The 19467-nt window shown below is 60.8% G+C and overlaps 2 protein-coding genes across 5 annotated transcripts; both read right to left on the bottom strand.

Annotated features, from left to right (window-relative positions):
- Window positions 1–6041: 6041 nt before the first annotated feature.
- Window positions 6042–9098, bottom strand: FXYD2 (FXYD domain containing ion transport regulator 2). Of its 3 annotated transcripts, none has more exons than XM_042034226.1 (6): window positions 8274–9098; window positions 7414–7452; window positions 7202–7276; window positions 6553–6589; window positions 6374–6404; window positions 6042–6231 (listed from the first exon to the last, which is right to left on the bottom strand). In XM_042034226.1, the coding sequence occupies exons 1-5, from the start codon at window positions 8344–8346 to the stop codon at window positions 6380–6382; spliced, it is 249 nt and encodes an 82-aa protein (XP_041890160.1). In that variant the 5' UTR covers window positions 8347–9098; the 3' UTR covers window positions 6042–6231; window positions 6374–6379. The 3 variants fall into 3 exon arrangements, with proteins under 3 accessions (XP_041890160.1, XP_041890158.1, XP_041890159.1); XM_042034224.1 differs by lacking the exon at window positions 8274–9098 and adding an exon at window positions 8068–8225; XM_042034225.1 differs by lacking the exons at window positions 6042–6231; window positions 6374–6404; window positions 6553–6589; window positions 8274–9098 and adding an exon at window positions 7862–8058 and having other exon boundaries at window positions 7225–7276.
- A 99-nt stretch (window positions 9099–9197) lies between these two features.
- Window positions 9198–19239, bottom strand: FXYD6 (FXYD domain containing ion transport regulator 6). Of its 2 annotated transcripts, none has more exons than XM_042034223.1 (8): window positions 19137–19239; window positions 12410–12469; window positions 12167–12208; window positions 12008–12082; window positions 11836–11872; window positions 11566–11615; window positions 11422–11464; window positions 9198–10956 (listed from the first exon to the last, which is right to left on the bottom strand). In XM_042034223.1, exons 2-7 carry the CDS (start codon window positions 12465–12467, stop codon window positions 11436–11438), a joined length of 291 nt encoding a protein of 96 aa, XP_041890157.1. In that variant the 5' UTR covers window positions 12468–12469; window positions 19137–19239; the 3' UTR covers window positions 9198–10956; window positions 11422–11435. The 2 variants fall into 2 exon arrangements, with proteins under 2 accessions (XP_041890157.1, XP_041890156.1); XM_042034222.1 differs by having other exon boundaries at window positions 12410–12472.
- Window positions 19240–19467: the final 228 nt, after the last annotated feature.

Genomic DNA, 19467 nt, shown 5'->3' on the forward strand with positions numbered 1-19467 from the left:
CTGCTGCCAGCGAGCTGCCAGCCCCGGAACCTGCTACAGCACTTTGCAAACCAGCACACAACGCATCGGACTCAGGTGTGATTGGTACCCTCCCACACTTGGCAGTGAATGAAACGGGGGTGCGTGGGCTGGCCGGGCACTCGCTGGCACAGCACCCACGGGGCCCCGCGGAGCTCTGTGAGGCATGTGAGCAGGGGGAGTAAATGCTGCTCGCCCGCTCATTTTTAGCTCCCTTGGCTGTTCAGCAGCTCTCGTGAGCTTCCTCACCATCCCCAGCTCAGAGAACCAGCCCAGCACACTGATCTCCCCCACCAAGGGCTCCTTCCTCCAGGACAGGAGCTGCTAGCAAGGCAGGAAGCATCACCAGAGTCAAAACTTAAGCCTGGTGGGGCGAGCACTCAGCCTGGGTCACACTGGGGGAGGCCTGGTGAGTCCTTGAGCTGCCTGTGCCATTCACTATGGCCCCGTTTGCTCCTCCACGGCTCGCTCAGCCCAGGCCCTTTGCCAGCTCGCTGAGCCCCGGCCCACGTGCAGGGCTGGCAGCGTCGGGCAGGCAGCCAGGACTCCAGGAGCAGGAGCTCCTGCCAGCCCACACCTGGAGCTCAGCTCCTGCCCAGCAGCCAGCCACCGTTTGGGGACATCAGCCTCTCCACAGCTCCGCGTTTGGATGCACACAGGAAGCGTTTGTGCGTCGCCTTTGCACGCGTGCTCAGCCCGGAGAGCTGGTGTCCTGCTAACAACCAGAACTGCACCGTGTGCTTTGTGTGGCTGTCATGAGGAAAGGCAGGAAATCTCCACAGTAATTATTTGGGCACTGCTGACCTGTGCTTTGGCAGCACAGGCGGCTCGCAGGAAGCCAGGCCAGTGCTGACTCGCGAGGAGAAGCCTGTCTCACGCTCCCTGTAGCCACTGCCCTGCTCACAGGCAGCCAGCAGCCTGCCAGAGCCAGCAGCCGGCCCAGCTGCACGGCTCAAAGGTGAAGCTCATACTGAGGAATTAATTCCCTGGCCCAAACTCCGCACAAGACACAGGAGGAATTACAGCAACACATGCCCACGCACAGCTCTGAGCCCCAACAGGCTCTGGGAGGGGGGACCCTCTGTGCTTCACCACAGCAGAAATTGCACAGGGGAGGGTCTTGCTGCCTCTCCTGAGGGCACGAGGCAGCCCACAGCCCTTCAAAAACAGCCACCCCCTTCCCTGGCACTTGTTCTACCTCTGGGCAGAATTACACTCAGCTCCAGGCTCCCCCAGAGCTCTGGGGGTTACAGCAGTGCCCTGTGCTCACCCACCCCGTTAGCCAGGGAGGTATTTCCTCCTAAAGACAACTATTCCACTAATACTCGAAAAACCCACTCTCCATGCAGGGACACAGAGGGACCGTGAGGAAAACAACCAAGAGCAGGGTCCCCATAGCACCCCCATGGCTCCCGGGGTCAGCACCCCACATCCCCCCCGGCCGGGGCACACCTCACCTCCCGCCCGGCCCCAGCCCCGTGGCCTCGGCCGCCCTCGCAGACAAATCCCCGGAGGAAGCAGTGATTAAAACAACAGGGCTACTTATCTCGGCGAGCCGATTGCCACAAAGCCCTTCCCACGCATCGCCAACTTACCCTCACAGCACCTCTCCGGCGAGCAAGGCCAGCCCGCTGTGACCCCTCACTGTCCCACAGGAACAAAGACACGAACTGTGTCCCACACAGCCGCCTCCAGCCCAGTCCCACCAGTAGCATGGTGGACCGGCTGCGGGGTGATTGCAGGATGGGTTTCAGCTGGGCTGATTACTGGGTACACCTGGGTGGAAAAGTACTGGGCGTGCCCGGGACTGATTCCCTCCAGCAAAACCTGTCCTGGATCCCCGTGCCTCTCCTCCCCAGTTGCCCCCAGCCCCAAGGCTGGCCCTGTGTGGGTGCTCAGGGGGGAAGGACCCCACCTTGCCTGTGGCTGCAGTCCCCCCAGTGCCTCAGTCTCCCCAGTGGCAGAGGGGAGCAGGCGGCTGCCACATGGAGTGGTGGCACTCCAGTGGCCCTGGAGGTGGCAAGGGGCTTGTGCCTCAGTAAAGGGCTGGCAACCCCCTGGACAAACTGGCGCCAGCAGGTCAATTACCCAAAAATGACATCCTACTTAAGCCCCTTGGTCGTGCACTACAGGAGCAGCTGCGCCTCCATAAGGGATCCCTGGCACTTGTGACTGTGGACAGGCAGTGACACGAAAAGCAGGAACAGTTTTAAACTTCCATCCCAAACCATCCTGTGGTTCTGTTCTCTGCGAAGGGCTCCGTGTCCCCCGTACCCAGAGCCGGAACTCCTCGCCGGGCAGTCGGGATGCTCGGCTTCCCAAGGAAAAGCCGCTTTCCCGGCAAGAAGCTGGGATTTGGTTCCCTCTAGTGTCGCCGCGCTCCGTTGCTGAGCGGGGACAGGGGCGAGGGGACTTGGCCGAGGGGAGCCCCGTGCAGGGAGGAGAGCGGGGTCCCTGTCCTCGCCAGCGCCAGGGGCTTTGCACAGTTTTAGCACGCTCCGGGGGCTAAACAGCCTGCCCAGGACAGCGGTGGAGGGATTTAAAACAGGGATTTAAAAGACAGATGTGACCCCTGGGGACACGGTTTAGTGCTGGCCTTGGCAGCGTTGGTTAATGGACTTCAATGGTCTTAGAGGTGTTTTCCAACCTCTGTGATTCCAAGGCACGGTCCTGAGACACACGGACTGGGTTCATGGGGACCCTCCTTTGCTTCCAGCCACATCCCACTGTAAATCCCACCGGGAGCACCCAGCCTGTCCATCCCCAGGCGCCGCTCCCACAGCATTGCTGCCTCCGGCCGCCTTCATGCGAGCAGTTATTCCCTAACCATCTCCGCTTTGGGGCACGTGCAGCACGGAAATGGGGGCTGGAATGTCGTTTTCTGGGGCTGGAGGATAATTCCAGCCTGTGGAGCGCTGCTGTTTTGGCAGAGGTGGTGCTGCTGCTGCTGTTGGATGCGCTGCCTTTTCGGGAGCAGAACAAAGGGAGGCCGAGGCGCGTGGCTGGCTCCCCGCCAGCCCGGCCCATCTCTCCGCTCTCCAGTGTTCCTCTCTGTCTCCCTGAGTCACCATTTGCTGCTCTCCTCTTTAAACTAATGAGGAGACATTTTGCATTCGTGTTTCCTCATGGGCGAAATGCGTCCCTGGCATCACGGAGCAGAGATGGCAGCTCCTCCCTGGCTGCTGCTCCTCCGGTTCCGGCCCTGCTGCATCATGTCCTCACTTCCAGTCAGCGATGAAGCACAGGGACAGGCCAAGCCACAGCTGGCCAGAGCCCCTCTCCCTCATACCTGTCCATTCAGAGACTGGCGAAGAAAACAGGGAATAACCAGCGCCAAGGGGAAACTGTTTGGGTCTGGAAGCCTTCCCAGAGGAAAAGGGCACTTCAGTTGTCCACTGTATTATTTACCCAATCCCCTTTGTGCCGCAGAAAAGATTTACTTTGAGAAGATTAATGGCTCAAGGGGCTGTGAGAGAAATCCTCCGAGATTGCCTGGTTCAGGGGAGATGGCAAACACCTCCTCGCCGAGGCCTCGGAGCAGAGGGAGCACAAGGAAAGGGCTGAGGGGCTGGGCTTGTCCATGGGACACCCTCCAGTGGGGACAATGACTCACCGTGGGGAGAGCAGGACCCTCCCATCGGGGCAGTGGCAGGAGGAAGGAGACACGGTGGCCTTTTCCTGGGGTGCCCCCAGCTTCCCTCTCCCAAAGCTCCAGGGCTCAACGTCCAAAACAAGTGACTATGGAGGTGTGGAGAGCTGCTGGCAGCCCCCCTACCCCAGCACAGGGAGGGCACATTTACTTTCCTCTGTTCCTGGTTCCCAGATTCCTGGAGGAGCACGGTGCTGGGCTGCTCACAGCTGGAGCTCTGACAAGACCCAGCCCTCCAAATGTCACGCCCAGTGCAAGGGTTTGGGTGCTGGGTTGTGCCCTGCCGCTGCCCCCGTCGGTGTCCCCAGCCCTGGCTCACCCCGGGCCGGGCTGTGGGGCTGTGCAGGTGCGGGCACACGTGGGAGTCCCCAAGCCGTGCAGAATAATGCCATTAATGCCATCTGGTGCCGAGACAGAGATCCCGCACGGGAGCCAGACACGGCTTTTCGCTCCCCATAATCCCCGGCCCCAGAGCCGCGGGGGTTCCGTCTGCGGGGCTCACGGGGAGCTGAAGGGCACGGCTGCAGCCCTGGCACGCTCGGGAGCCGGGAAGGAGGGAAGCCCTGGGGCTCAGGGTGTGAGATCCTGCTGAGGACGGGCTCATTTCACACCTGCTGCCTTCCTGTCTGCCGAGACCTTCAGCTCCTGATTTTGGGGGACACAATCCCACCACACTCAGTGAGGTGTGGGCAGGGCAGTTCTGGTGTGACCAAACCCTTTTGTGCTGTTAAACAGGTACTTTTCATGGAATCTCAGGATCATTTAGTTTGAAAAGCACCTCTAAGACCATCAAGCTCAACCATTAACCATTTTCTCCCTCAGTCAAAGGACTCAGGTCCCTGTTCGAGCTGTGCAAAACGGCAATGAGTCTTTACTAGTGGGTCAGTGTCAAGTCAAAATTATATTCCAAAATAATCTCCTTATTGTGTTAAATAAGCACCTCAGATTAGACAAATTGCACGGATTTTTGCCTAATAACCTTCCCCCAGTTAATCCTATTTTTCTGTCAATGTCTGACCTCGATCGAAGCCCAAACAGACCCAGGGAGTTGGTTTCTCCATCCCCGTTGTGCTGGGATGGTCGGGGTCCCTGAAGGCAGCCCCTCGCACACCTGAACAACCACAGTGGATTCAGGCGAGGGGAGGAAACCCCCTGAGTTGGAGTTTCTCACCCAAACCATTCCCTGGTCAAACACCCCCTGGACTTAACAGTGTGAGAGCGAACATCCTTCCCTGAGTGCCTCCTCTGCTTGTTTGGGGTGCCCCGAGGGCCCCTTTGCCCCAGGCCTGCAGGAGAAGGGGTGAAGGTTCTGGGGGGCAGCGGTGGGGGACAGGCAGCCCGGTGGGGGACAGGCAGCCCTGCCCTCCCGTCACTAGGTGTCTGTGTCGGGCCGGCTCTCCGCACACAGAGCGAACCTCCCTCCTCACTCACCGCCCAATTGCGGGAGAGTTTGGCTCTTTTTTTTTTCCTTTTCTCGTTGAAAGAGGCGTTTCTGGCTGAATCCGTAGCTGAGAGAGACCGAGAGCTCACACAGAGCTCTGTGCTTCATCCCAGCCCTGTTCCCGACCGAAAAGGACGCCTGAATCACGCTCCGTGGTGCTGTGCTGGGTTGACCTTGGCTGGACACCAGTTGCTCACTGAGCTGCTCCACCGCTCCCCTCCCCAGCAGGGCAGGGAGGGATTAAAAAGAGGGAAAATCACCCAAACGCGTGGGTCAAGATAAAGGCAGTTTATAAAGTGAAAGCAGAGGGAGCGTGAACACAAGAAAAGGGAAAAAAAAGAAACCCAGAAGACTGAAATTCTCCACTTCCCATCCACAGGCGATGTCCAGCCCCTCTCCGGGAAGTCAGGATTGCTCTGCAAGGCAAATGTTGTGACGTACGAACACCCCCCTTTCTCCTCCTTTCCCTTTTCTTCTGTACCTGCGCCGGTGTCACCTGGTCTGGAATGTCCCTTTGGTCAGTTTGGGGCTGTCCTGGCCATGTCCCCTGCAGCAGGAGGGGCAGGAGCCAGAACTGGAGTGTTACCAACACCTTCCCAGCTCCCAACACAAAGCCCAGCACCGCGAGGGCTGCGAGGGACAGAATTAACCCCATCCTAGCCAGACACGAGCACACAAACAGCCCCACAGTGCTGCCAGCCCCTGCCTCGGCATCCTAAGGGAAAGACAAGTGCCGCAGGATCCAGGACCTGCAGCTGGGAGAAAACCCAGGAGCAAACCCAGGGTGGAGGCGGCTGGCTGCTCCGTGCCTCGGGCTGCGGAGGAGCCAGCGGGGACCTTTGCTGGGTCTGTGGTGGAAGACGCCTGCAGGGCAGAAAAGTGATTGGCGCTGGCCCAGGAAAGTGGGCGATTCAAACGCCTCAGGCACAGAGCTTAACCTCTCAGAGCTTGAACTTTATTAGCCAAGAAACTCTTGCTGGGTCTAAGAGAGGGGGAAGCACGAGGGTAATTTGCGGTCTGGCCTTGCGGGGTAATGGATCCACTGGAGCGGGGTGAGGGGTGGCCACTGGCCAGGTCTCCTGGACTTCGGCTGGAGCTCTGCTTCCATGGCGGCACTGCAGCTCTGAAAGCGGAGAGAGGGAAGGTGACATGGCCAGCATATCCCAGCCCCTCTCCTCCCGGGAAAAGCCCCCCAGAAGTCCTTCCCTTGAAGCACGAGTACCCCAAAGCATCGCTGCCCAGCACAGGGAGCTGGAGCCTCCTACCTGCACCTACAGCTCTTCCTCGTTCCCTTGTCTGTGGAGCAAAAAGCAAGCGGAGAACTGTTACACTGGGCAACGTGGCTGAGAGAGAGGGGAACATGGGCTGGACCGCGGCCCTGCCAGCTGGCAGGACTGGAACAGGCAGGAGAGACGAGGCTGCCTGAAAACAGCGCAATACCCACCTCCTCTTCTTCCTCCCTCCGCAGTGGAACCGCTGGCCTGGGGGCGAGAGGAGCGACTGAGGCTGAGCCTCCCCCAGCCCCATCACACCCCCCCTGCAGCCCTGGCACTGCCCAGCCACAGGCTTCTGCTCAAGCTGTCCCACGAGTGCATATGCTGCTGGTTTTCATGGTTTTCTCCCTAAAATTAGTGGGAGCCATCCTTGCAGCAGCTGTGACACCACGGCCACCCCACACGGAGCGGTGCCAGTACGGAGCAGTGCCAGAACACCCAGGCAGGGTCACAGGGTGCCCTGCACACTCAGCACTGTGTCACTTTGGGAGCTGCTGAGGTCCGAGGGCTCTGGGAACGCTGGTTCCTCTCTCTGGAAATGTCAGAGTTTTCTCTGCTATTTTTAATGAGTGACCTTCCCTCTGAAGCCTTGGCGCTGGCAGGGAAACACTAAATATTTACGTGGTCTCCCTCCCAACTCGCTCTCCACTGGGAGCGTGCCTGGATGGAAAGTTCCCAGGCAGCCCCGGGGGCAGGCTGTGCCCACCCCTGGTGCTGTGGGGCGGGGGTGGTTTCCCCCAGCCCCCTCCCGGCCAGAGCAGGGGGCTGAGCGGAGCAGGGAGCGGAGCCCAAGGGTGTCCAGCCCACCCAGGCACTTACTGAGGATAATGAGGAGCCCGATCACAAAAGCCACGACGGCGAAGATCAGCCCCCCGTTGCGGATGGTGTCATAGTCTGAGGAGGAGGAGAGCCAGGAGGTGTCAGGCCAGCCCGAGCGTGGGGCTGAGCCCGCAGCGCAGAGCCCGTGGCAGAGTGGCAGGGGGCTGCCCGACCCCTGCCCGCAGCCCCCAGGCTGCCCGGGGCACACTCACCGTAGCTGAACCTGTCCGGGCCCTGCTCGGGCACTTGCTCTGGAAAAGAGGAGAAACTCCAGTGAGAGCCACATCCTCAATATGGAGGCGGGAGAGACCAGGAATGAGGACTGCAAGTGAGAGAGCTGTGACTTCCTTGGCACGCAGCTGAGCCAGGAAACTCCAGGGTCCCACCCCAGGGGCTTTAATGTCCGTGGCAAATTCACGGGATGCAGTTGCAGGCTGCATTTGCAGGATGGTCGGGAGCCTTTGAGCTCCAGGTGAAGCTGCAGCCAGGGAGCCGGCTGCACTGCCCTCGGGCAGTGCCACTGCCTGCAGGACTCCATCCATGGCTCTGCTCCCGCAGTGCACAGGGCTCAACAACCCCTCAGGCTCACACCTCACACCAGATGCACCCCAACAACCCCCCTCCACGCCAGCAAGCTCATCACTGTGTCAGCCACCTTACCTGACTGCGCATCCCCCTGCTGGGAGCGGCTTGGAAGGAGAAATCACCCCAAGAAGCCAAATACCAGCTGGCACCGATGTGCCACAGGGCTGTGGAGCTCTGAGGATCCATCCCCACGTCTCCCCACCCCAAATCCTCATCGAGAGCTTCCCCCGTGGTGGGAGGGACCAGCCCTTCTCCTCGCATGGAGATATGTCTGTCCTTACCGTCACCCATGGCCTCGGCGTGTCGTCCGGCGGGCGCCTCGCTCTGCGAGTGGGCACCCACGGGAACGCGCATTAATTGGGAGACAAACCTCATTAAACATTAATGGCCTCGGTGTAATGTTTATCGCAGTCACGAGGGGAGGCACAGGGCTCCCGCCCGCCTTTAGGAAAGAGGGAGGGGAGGGAAGGGCAGGGGCAGCACCCACCGTGCCAGCCGGTGCGGAGGGCTGGGCACCCCGAGCTGCGTGTCCTTGTCCCAGCCCGCCCTCCCCTTCCCATTGTCAGCCCTGCCGGGCTTCACCTCCTGCGGCGGTGACGAGCCGAGGGATGGGCTCAGATACAGGCTGTGACTGCCTTTTCCTGGAGAGGAGCGGCCAGCACGCCCCGTCCTCCCAGCCTGGCATCGAGCGTGTCCCTCGGCCGGGTCAGCACCTCCGTGCCAGCACCGAGCCATCCCGGGGCCCGGCAGCACCCCGGCACGGCGATGTCCGTGGCGCATCCCTGCCGGCAGTGGGCACCGGGATGCTGCGCCCCTCTCCGGGCAGTGCCAGCCCCGGGCCCGGCGGGGCCAGACGCCAGGAGGGCTGTGCAATCCAGTTTGCTCTAATCTCGCCATCAGCGAGCGGCAGTCACGCGCCCAAGCCGATTAACGCCGGGGAGGCCGGGGGAGAGCCGGCCCCGAGGGACGCTCCCCTTGGCGGGGCTGAGGAGCGCAGGCACCCGGAGCCCGCGGCAGCCCGGCTCCGGGGCCACGGGGTGCAGCCAAGCCCCAGGAGGGTGCTGCGTGGGGCCGTCACAGTGGCACTGCTGTCACTGCTGTCACGGTGCCCTGGCAGAGCTCAGCATCCGCCGGACCGGCGCGCCAGCAGCCCGACACAGCGGCTCCCAAAAAGCCGAGGGACAAAAGTGTCCGTGGCCGCGCCCCCGCGCTCCCTTCCCACGGGCTCTGGCCCTTGGTGAGCTGCAGAAGGGAGCAGGAGGGGGCTCGGCCGGCACAAAGCCCGGCTCTGCTGCCCAGGGCGCTGCCCCTGCTCCCCTGGCCCCAGCCAGGCCACAATGGGACGGCGTGGGAAGCTGCCAGGCTGCCCTAGGAACGCCACGGCCCTCGAGACAACGCAGGCAGGCACCGATAGAAACGATATTTTATTCCTTTCCCCTTAGGTCACAGCACAGAACACACCAGCCCTCCAGCACAGCAGCACACTCGCCTATTTAAAAGGAGACACAATAGCTCAGTTTATTTTACAACAGTCAGGGTTTGGCCATTTCACACACCACAGGGAGCTCTTTGTTTCGTGGTTACACCGACGGCACACTACGGACAGCACGGGCACTCCGACGGGACACACACCGTGACACGCAGGGGCCGGGCCGGGGGTCTGCTCTGCCCGGGAGCTCTCTGCGACAGCCAGGATGGAGGGAAGGGACACAACATGAGAGACACGGTCCCTCTGCCGGGCACAGACGGGACAGAGCTTCCCGGTGCCACCAAGTGATGCCAAGCACACTGGGATACAGCCCACGCTGGCAGCAGGGCCACCACAGTGGGACGGACAAAGCAGAAACCCCTCTCAAAGCCATCCTGGAGGACAAGACCCCCTTCCCAGGGTGGGGATGGCACCCTGAGGTGTTTCAGTGCAGCCCTGGGGACCCCCACTCCTGCCCCCATCCGAGCTGGCAGTCCCCAGCCCCAGCCAAGCTTTTGCCTGCCCAAGCCTTTGAGGAAGGGCCAAAAATCACAGGCTTGCCTCTGACCCATGAGAGGACACAGGGTGACGATGGCCTCTGGGCTCAGCACGCTGTCACAGTGCAAGCTCAGGTGTGCAAAAGCCCCGAGAATCGCTCAGTGCCACTTGCTGCTGCTCTGTGGGGAGAAGGGACAGCTGGCACCAGGGGTGACACGGAACCACCATGGGACAACACACAGCACTGACATGGGTGGCACAGGGAGCGACAAAGCGTTAGGAGGGGCAGGGAGCACCAGGAGGAAATGCTGCTGCCCCTTCCCTGCCGGAGACAAGCACGGACAGGATCTCTGCTTCTCTTTAGCCCTCAGACTGTGTCACCCACCCAGCTCTGGCTTGCGGGCAGGAGCTGGTTTGTGCTGGTTAGCGGGGTCACCGCTGTGCTGCTGCCTTCCTCCACAGTGTCACCGTGCTGGGGACCTCACGCGCTTCTCTGCCACCACGGCCTTGTCTCACACTTAGAGCAGCGTCCCACAGGTTTAACCAGGGACAGAACTGGGGAGTGACAAGCAGGAGAGGCAGGAGAGCTCCCTTCAGCCTTGAATCCAGCACCCCAGTGACCCCAGCAAGGAGGGCTGAGCCATGGTTGTCCCTGCCTGTCTCACCCCACACCATGGCTGTTTTTAGGCTGGGGCGTGCAGGGGTTATTGCTGAAATGGGGACAGGTGGCCCTGAAATGGCTGGGCAGGTTCCCAGAGCACTGCAGGCCCCCAAGCCCTGCCCAAAGCCAGTGGGGCTGTGCTGCTGGCACTGGGCAGGGAATGGGGGTCCCTGCCCCGCAGCCCACATTCCCTGTTCCCAGGCTTGGAGGGCAGCCCAAAGGGCAGCGCCTGCCAGTCCTACAGAGCCCAAATCACACGCACAGCACGAGAAAGGTGAAGAGAAAGTCACGATTACAACATCAGCAACAACTAGCCCTAGAGGTAATGATCATCTCACAGCAACATTACACACCACGGGAGGCAGCGAGGACGGTGAGCAGAGTTTAGTCAGGTTAGGAAACAGAGAACCGGTGCTGGAGCCCAGAGGGGGACACAGACACGGCAGCTCCGCGTCTCCTGAGAGGGACCTGCTGCTGGGGTTTCAGTTTCCTCGCAGGCCGCGGGCATCTGCGCTCCGAGCGTCCGTCCTCGGGTCTCTGGGTCTGCGTGGGGAGCAGAGCAGTGGGTCAGGCTTTCCCCACACAGGGGTTGTACCCCAGCAGCACCCCAGCCAGCACGGGCTCCAGCCTTCCCCCTCTCCAAACCAGGGCACGGGCCAGGAGGTGGGGGAGCTCAGAGTGAGATGCCCCGAGGGACTCACACTCAGCTCTCTGAACATCCTAAAGCCAAAACCACTCTGAGCTGGAGGAGCACAAGAAAAGGAAGTGCAACACAAGGGAAAATCCAGACAGATGCTTCCTTTTCCTGCTGGCCTGCCTGTGGACGCTCAGGACCTCGCCAGCACTGTGAGTTTCCTTGCTGTGGATCCCATCAGTGCTCACCCCCATCCCAGGGATGCAGAGCTGCCCAGTCCCACTGGTCTGCTCAGTGCCCCGCAGTCACCCCGTACATGTCCCCAGCTGTCCCTCCCATCCCGATGCCCCCACCCAGCCTGGCCTGGCACTCACCGCATGGCTCCTGCTCAGTTCTCTGCCTTCTGTGCCGCCGTCGCTGCAGAGGGAAGAGCAGAGAGGTTTGTGGTGCCTGCCCAGCACTGGGAGGGGGCTGTGGCACGGGGCAGTGGCACAGGGACCGCAGGACAGTGACCTTACCGTTCGAGGTGATCAGGTTCTCCGCCTGAGCCTCCTCATCCCCTGGAGCCCTGCAAGGAGAGGAGCACGGTGAGGGCAGCTGGCATCTGTGCCCCATCCCAACATGGGATGCCCAACAGCGTGGTGGGATGCCAGGAAGGGAGCAGGCAGAGCCCCAAAGGGACACTCAGAGAGTGCAACCACTCTGCCAGCTGCGGGAGGGAGCCCGGGAGGAGCGGAGCAGAGGGACTTTCCAAAGGAGACGTTCCCCACCAGGCTGCCCCCACTCACCTGGGCTTCTGCTTGAAACTGCACCTGCACCTCCTGCCTGCAACGGGAGAGAAACTCCGTGAGCGTGGCCAAAGGGGGAATGGGATGTGGCCTTTCCCAGCGCCCCTCACCACGAGAAGAGCCCCTGCTGTCCCTGTCTGCCAGCCCAGCATCCACCACATCCCAAACTTACTGAGTATGAGGAGAATGCCCACGGTGAACAGGACCACGGCAAACACCAGCCCCCCGATCCTCAGGCTCTGGTAATCTGGGAAGGGGAGACACAGGGCTCATTCCTGCTGGGTTCAGGGAAGGGGGTGGCTCCTTTGCTCGCCCTGGCATGCTCACTCACCGTAGTTAAAGGGATCCTCCTCCTCCTTCTCCTGGGTGGCCACTGGAAATGAGCAGACAAGGGGGTGTGAGGTGAGTGAGCCCCTGGCTGAGCCCTGGTGGCTCCCCACAAACCCTGGGGCTCTGGGCTCCCATGGCTGTTGCCCCACATCCAGCTCCAGCCCCCTTGGATCCGTGTGGAGGCTGTCCCCCAGGGTCCCCCAGCCTTTTCCCGAGCTGTGTGTGGGAAGCACCGGGCACCTACCGTCTGCCACGGCCGCTGGCACCAGCAGGGAGCACAGGAAGATGAGTGCTGCCTCCATGGCTGCTGTGAGAGAGGGGAGAAGAGGGTGTCAGCACCCACATGCCTCAGGGAGGGAACTACAGACAACCCATGGCCAGCTGTGTGGGGCAGGCAGGGCCAGCCCATGCTATGGGAGAAGGAGCCAGGCTGGTCCTAGGAAACACCCAGGTTACCTGGTAGCCCAGCAGTTCAAAGGTAGGAGGGGAAGGGTTTGAGCAGCCAGCCAGACTTTTTTTTGTGGGGTTCTGTGATGTATTTTCGACTATCTCCACTTGGCATAAATCTCAGGGCAGTCTCAAGTTTGCTCTGCAGGCAACGGGGACAGCACCCCAACAGCCCCACCCTGGGCATCCCTGGCAGCGCTGTCCAAACACTCCTGGAGCTCTGGCAGTCTCGGAGCCGTGCCCACTCCCTGGGGAGCCTGGGCAGTGCCCAGCACCCTCTGGGGGAAGAACCTTTCCCTGATATTCAACCTAAACCTCCACAGACAAAAAAAAAAAAAAAAAAAAAAAGAGGCTGGATTTACAGTTACCCTCGTTTGCTAAAACACCCAAGCCTAAATCCCTCTGTCTTTGGGAGAAATTGGCATAACTTAACCAGTTTGCTGAATATTTCCAGCCTCCTAAACTGGGACAGACTCCACTCGCACTTGGGATTATTATTTTTTCAATGTGGTGCGTTTCAATTAAAAACTTTCTCAAGAAGATTTAAGAGACACCACGGAAGAAGAGGCAAGAAGAACAATTTTAGTTTGCTCTTTCCACATCTGCACTTAAAACTTGATTGGTTTAGAGCATCCCAGGGCTCCTCTCAGCACGGCACGGCTCGGCACGGAACAGCATCCGGCCATCAGCCCCCAGCCCGGCCCCTGCTGATGATTTGTCCCAATTAGCATAGCAATTACACCCCCGCAATGAGGCCAGTGGCCCTGGTGGGACGTGAGCTCAAAGACACACTTGCCCTCCGGGCTCCCTGCAGCAGCAAGGAGAGACCATAAATAACCTCGGTGTCCCCTCCCAGTGGAGCCTGGCCCTGTCCCTTCACTGGGAACACCCGGCCGGAGCTCGGACATTTCTGCCCGGGTGTAAGGACGCTGTGGCCGGGCTGTGACGCTCCCTGCCAGCTCGGGCAGCGGGGACATGTCCCCATTTGCATTTGAGATGGGCACCTTCGCTGCTGGGAGCGACCCCGCACCGCTGCTCTACCACTGGTGCCCACAACCTGCTGCCAGCACCCCCTCTCCAGCCCCCAGGGGACAGGGGGGAGCTGCTCCATGTCCTGCCAGCTGGCACAGGGCACTGCAGACCCGATCGTCTGCTGGCTGCTGCCTCCCCGTCCCCGCAGCTCCCCGCGCTGCCCCGGGGCTCTGCCTGTTGGTGTCAGCCGTGCCAGGCAGCCTCCCCGTGCCCCGGCGCCGGCCTGGGTGGCCATACATGGCCGGGGGCACGCAGAGAGCTCGCTGCTGGCCCGGGAGAGGAAGGGGGGGTTATCGGGAGCCCTGCGCAGCTCCGATAGCGCCGAGTGCTACAGAGCTGCTGCAGCTGCTGCGCTGGATTAGTGCCGATAAGGAAGGGGCCCTCGACACAGCAGGAATTCAGCTCGCTGACGGATGCAGATCCCGGCGTGCCGCTATTCAGCCCCTCCAGAGCCTGACCTGATTCCCAGCCCACGGCCGCTGCCAGCCACGGGGGAGGCAGCTCAGCTGCCCCGGGCCGGCTCCCCGAGACACCGAGGTCCCCCCGCCCCTGCCGCGGCCCCTTCTCCCAGTGCGTGCTCGATGCTCCCACGATCGGCACGCGTGGAGCAGGCTCGGCAATGCCCACAGGTGCTGGCCCCAGCAGCGCTTGGCTCCGTGGCCTTTCCCAGTGCTGCCCTTGGGAGCCAGTTCCCACTGCACCGACAGAGGAGGCAGCCCCGGCCTCACCAACATTCCCAGAACCCGCCTTGTTTATCACAACAAGCGGCATCCCACTGTAGATACAAAAATGCTGCTAGCAAGGATTTTCTTGCTATTTTCTAAATCCATGAGAGACTTTTCTCTCACACAGAAGAAGTAGCAGAGTATGTAAACAACCAAGCCACCTGCAACCTTGAAAAGTCTTGTTTATGGTACAGTAGGAAAATATTTTGACAATGGATGTTTTAGGATTTTAGCCAATCACCCCCAAGGGGTGGCTGGTCCTTTGTCCAATTAGACTATGAAGAAAAAGTCTGTAAAAGAGTTTGTAAAATAATTAAATAAATCAATCTTGCTGCACAATTCCTGCCTGCTGGATCTTCTCTCCTCCTCCTCCCTACGGCTGCGGGACACGGTGATATACCCTAGGCCTGCGGTAATATCCCACGATAACTCCCATCCTTCCCTCCCCTTCCACGATTTGCCATTCCGCAGGCGATGTGTTTATCCGAGCACTGGAGGGTTTCACCCCCCTCTGCTGCAGCTGCTGTGCCATTGTGCAGCGCGGGGCTGCACCGGAGCGCGCCCAGACCAACCCCCTCGTTTGCTGAGACGCAGATTTCGGGGTAATTACCAGGTCTTAGAAACACACACAAAGAAGCCACAGCTGGTGACAAAGTCACTTCGAGCTGCTCGAGTCCTTCTCTCACGTTCTTTATCTCTTCACCACCAAGGCTGCAAAGTCAGTCATTTTACCCCTGAGGGCTCTGTGTGCCCACAAGGGCTGTGACACAGCTCACGCTCTCAAGCCATGATCAATATCAATCGGCTCCTGTATTTCTCAAGCAAATCACCAATCAGATTTTTGCTGTTTTGCTGCTATTTGCCCACTATTGGAGTATTCCCTGAAGAGCATGCTCAGGGAATTTGACATTATTCCCTGCCCCGAGCCCCCTCCACGTGGCACTGGGCCCTGCCCAGCCACACACGCCGCCTCCAACCCTTCGCACAGCGTTTGGCTTCTCGCACGTAGCGCGGCAGAGTTCGCTGCTGGGCCGAGCCAAGCACGCAGCACACATATGTTCTTTGTTTTTCTATCTCAATTCCTAGAATTCACACACTTCCGCGCGCTCGAACTTATCTCTGCACGAGTGAACCGCCAGGATTGGCAGTGTCTCTGCTCCAAAGGCAAACACGGCGTTCTGCAGTGCAAACGAGCCCAGCTCTCCTCCAAGGAAGCATATGCCTTGCAAAGAGCCACAGGTTTTTTGGGTTGCTCCAAGCTGGCCCACCCACTTCTTCCTGAAGCTGAAATAAAGTGAGAAGAGCGAGCACTGCTGAGGGTTTGCCGTTCTCCCTGCTCCTGCCTTCCCTCCTGCTGAATCCAGCTGTGCCTTGGCACAGGAAAGGAGAGGAAATCCAGCAGCTGCCACATCCCACAGCCCAAATCTCCCCCTGTTTTCTCTGCATCAGTGACACAAAGTTTGGAGTCACCACCCCGGACACCACGGGCAGTGGCAATGCCTGTGACTTGAACCAAAATGTTGGGGTTTCCTGTTAAAACAGCGAGATCCGGCTAAACATGGAGAAAGGCAGAGCAGCACAGGAGTGGAGCAGTGGAGGCCAGAACTCCCCTTCCCGCTCATGCCAGCTCAGCCTGCTGCCTTATGAGGGAAACCAGACATTTCCCCCCCATCCCTATCTCCACAGAAGAGCCAGTGGTAGGAGGCAGCAGGAATCTGAGAGGCTCGGGAGGAGGAAGCAGCGACACAGAGTGAGGAAGTACACGGAGTTTGCTGTTTTCTGGCAGGACGTGGATGAGAGCGGGTTCAGGGACTAACCCAGGGCTGCCAGAGGCAGCCAGAGCTGGACCTGCCCCACGGTGAGGGTCTGTTCCCCCTGCCCAGCACAGCCAGTGGTGACACCAGCAAGAGTGACAGTGGCAGGGCCACCCTGGCACCAGGAGCTGGGAGCCACCCGCACCCACACGAGCCGGCCGGATGATTCACCGCCCCGCCGCCGCCCTGCCACGCGCACAGCCAGCATTCCCTCCACGCAGAGCACAGCCGCAGCTCCTCCTCAGCCTCTTCCTCCTGGATCATCCCTCCTCGCCATTCCCACGCCGTTGCCTTGGCGTGTGTGCATGCATGGAGCCCTGGCTAGGGAGAGGGGCAGGCAAATCCGGGCAGACAGACCCAGTCTCTCCTGCCTGGCTCCGCTCTCTTGCAGCATGGCAAATCCTGCCAGAGCGAGGCAGGTGAATTTGTAAGGCTGTTGGATCTCCAAATCCCCTTTTCCTTCCCATTGTTTTGCATAGATCTGCCCTGTCAAGTCTCAGCCATCACAGCGCAATTCCGGGCAGCCTCCGCCTTCCGTCAGGAGTCCTCAGGGCATCTCCCGAAGATCAGACCTAGTTAAAATCTCTGGTTTCTGTGCAAAGCCCCCCAGACCGTGACAGCAGCGCTCCTTTGCCCGGGGCGTTTAAGAGCGTGCATGTGTGAATGGACATTTCCAGCTCTGCATAGATGTGCTCTTCTGCCATTTCACGTCAGCATCAATCTGGCTATTAATGTGCCTGTTGTTGTGCCTCCTGCTTCCAAATGAGAGAGGAGAGGAGATTTCCAGCCCTCGCCATTCCGGTATGGACGGCCCTTCCCAAATCCGGTGCTGATTCAGAGCCTGACTGGATGGGAGACACAAACCTGGCTTTACTACGGTCTAATTGTCTCTTTTGCTGGTTTGGGGTGTCTCTGAGCACACCATCCCCCACCTGTACCCCAGAATCCCACTTGCCTCCTGCAGGGCTTCTTCCAGCCTCATGGAACTGACCCTAAACCATCAAGGAACCTCAGCCAAGACTGCCTGGCCATGTGTGGCTCAGCACAGTCCCCAGCCCCCCAATGACACCCCAATGAGGCAGCCAGGCCAATCCTTCGCTGAGGCAAACCTCCAGTGCAAACCCTGCTGCCTGGCCAGGGAACCCAGCCCTGGGCTCGAGCAGGCAGTAAACATCACCACCACCTCCCACCAGGAGTCTGCTGCTCCTGATCCCTCCTTATTTAATTAACAGATAACCAGGTGCCGTAAACCTGACCGTGCACCTGCCTGGACCGTCCCATCCTCCCGCCACACCCTCGTTTGGCCGCACACCAGCTGAATGAACCCGGGCTCTGCACGGGCATCAGCCATGGGAATCCCACAGGTGAGACACAGGAGAGGTTACCTGGAGGATCCTGGTGGTGAGAGCACCCCAGAGCACCAGAACACCCCGCCAGAGCAGCGTGCCACAAGCTGTTTGAGGCTCCCGTGCGTGCTGGGTACCACAGCACTGCCACGCTCCGCCACACATCACAGCGGACATTTTCTCCCTTCTCTCCTCCGCTGTCACCATCAGCCGCGAGCACGAGGCACACAGCAGTCCCCAGCAGCACGGCTGCTGTCCCCACCTACACTGCCCCACACACAGAGTGATGGGCAGCTGGCACAGCCCCCCAGGTGGGACAGGAGAGGCCAGGAGAGGACACCTCCATGCTGGCAGTGCCTGCGGTGCCTTCTCCATGCTCGGGAATGCAACAGCTGCAGAGCTCTGCAGCCTCTTTACACCTTGCAAACACACAGACAGCCTGAAAGGCAAACACGGGGGACAGCTGGGCACAGAGCTGCTGGCTTGCTGTGCCAGGGAGTGTCCTCCACACCTGGCAAAGCCGTGGCTCCCCACCATGTTTTACCTGAATGGGTACGTTGAGACAAAGCAGATACAATTTCCAGGTGAGCATGAGCCGTGAGGCGCAGGCAGACTCACACCTTGCAGGCACAGGGTATTCTCCAGCCGGTCCCAAACGCTCTAACAGGTGGCCCAGCTTGGCAGCCATGGCACTTGGCGCTGGCAGCTCTCCACCTCACTCCACCTTGGAACCACGGTCCAGTTGTGCATGAGCAGGGATTCTCCGGGTTTGTCTTTGTTTCAAACTGGGAGCAAAACCCCCAGTGAGACTGAAAATCCCAGCAGGACCCAGCAGCATCTTGGAGCACTGTGGGCTTGTCAAAATGGGTGCTCCATTCTAATCCACACACGGCTTTCCCCGAGAGGCTGCTCCTTCACGCTGCTTATTCACATCCACACAAACCACCTGTCACTTTCCCTCCCACAGAAATATCCCTGCAAGATCCAAGTTCCACCACATGGACTCCAAAATCCGTTTCTTTGGAAGCATTAATTACACACCCTGAGAGACATGCTCTTCCCTTCCTCCGTACGCCTTCCCGGGATGAGGCTCTTGGCTGTTTACGCACGGTGTTACTACAATATTGAACAACAGGAGCCAGAGCGCTGCCAAGGGCTGCGAGAGAGGGATCCCCCGGCTCCCCGGGATCCCCCCGCTCCGCACAGCCCTGCCAGCCCGGGGAGCACCGGGCGTGCTCCGGGTCTACCCGCGGTGGTCTCGGGCGGGGTCCGCCGGGGCATCCTCCCCTGCACGGGGGGCTGGTAACCAGGCAACGGTGGGATAAGGGAAACCGCGATACCCGGCGTTGCCATGGCAGCCGCCGGGACCGGGATGCGGGCGGGTGGGGGGCGCGGGGCGATGCCCCGGGGCAGCGGGGCGAGGTCCCGGCCGCCTCCCCGGCGGGAGCGGGCTGGGGCACGGTACCGCACCCCGGTACCGGGGCACGGACCCCCGAGCGGGCACCCCCGAGCCGCGCGCTGCGGGGCGGACCCCGAGACCCCCCAGCCACCCCTTCCCTCCCTTCCTCCCCACCGTTCCCCCGAGACCCCTCGCCGGCCGGACCCACCTGAGCTGGGCAGAGCCGGGCAGAGCCGGGCAGGGCCGGGCTGGCCCCGCGGCGCCGGGCGGTGCCGGGGGAGCGGAGCGGAGCGCGGAGCGGGGCTGCCGCACAAAGGGGAGCGGAGCGGAGCCGGGCGGGGCGAGGGCGGTGCCTGCGGGGCGGGGGGCGCGGGCAGCGGCGGGGGCGCGGCCAGCACGGCCCGGCCCCCGGCGGCTCCGAGATCCCCCCAGAGGAAGGCACGGGGATGCTCAGGGGAATGGAGCCCCTCAGCTCTTGACACCGCTGAGGGTGTCCAGCCTGAAGAGAAGCTCCAGGGAGAGCTTAGAGCTCCTTCCAG

The sequence above is a fragment of the Corvus kubaryi genome, unplaced genomic scaffold (genome assembly GCF_017639235.1).
Source record: "Corvus kubaryi isolate FWS band 111438036 unplaced genomic scaffold, C.kubaryi_AGA036_p1.0 37367, whole genome shotgun sequence".
NCBI lineage: Eukaryota > Metazoa > Chordata > Aves > Passeriformes > Corvidae > Corvus > Corvus kubaryi.

Coding starts and splice junctions, on each gene's coding strand:
- FXYD6 (XM_042034223.1), bottom strand. CDS start 12,467: ATGGAGGCAGCACTCATCTTCCTGTGCTCCCTGCTGGTGCCAGCGGCC. Junction 11,616..11,835: donor AGTTTCAAGCAGAAGCCCAG/GTGAGTGGGGGC, acceptor CTCTCCTTGCAG/GGCTCCAGGGGATGAGGAGG. Junction 11,465..11,565: donor GAACCTGATCACCTCGAACG/GTAAGGTCACTG, acceptor TTCCCTCTGCAG/CGACGGCGGCACAGAAGGCA.
- FXYD2 (XM_042034224.1), bottom strand. CDS start 8,161: ATGAGGTTTGTCTCCCAATTAATGCGCGTTCCCGTGGGTGCCCACTCG. Junction 7,453..8,067: donor CGCCGAGGCCATGGGTGACG/GTAAGGACAGAC, acceptor CCTCTTTTCCAG/AGCAAGTGCCCGAGCAGGGC. Junction 6,405..6,552: donor GGAGGGAGGAAGAAGAGGAG/GTGGGTATTGCG, acceptor TTTGCTCCACAG/ACAAGGGAACGAGGAAGAGC.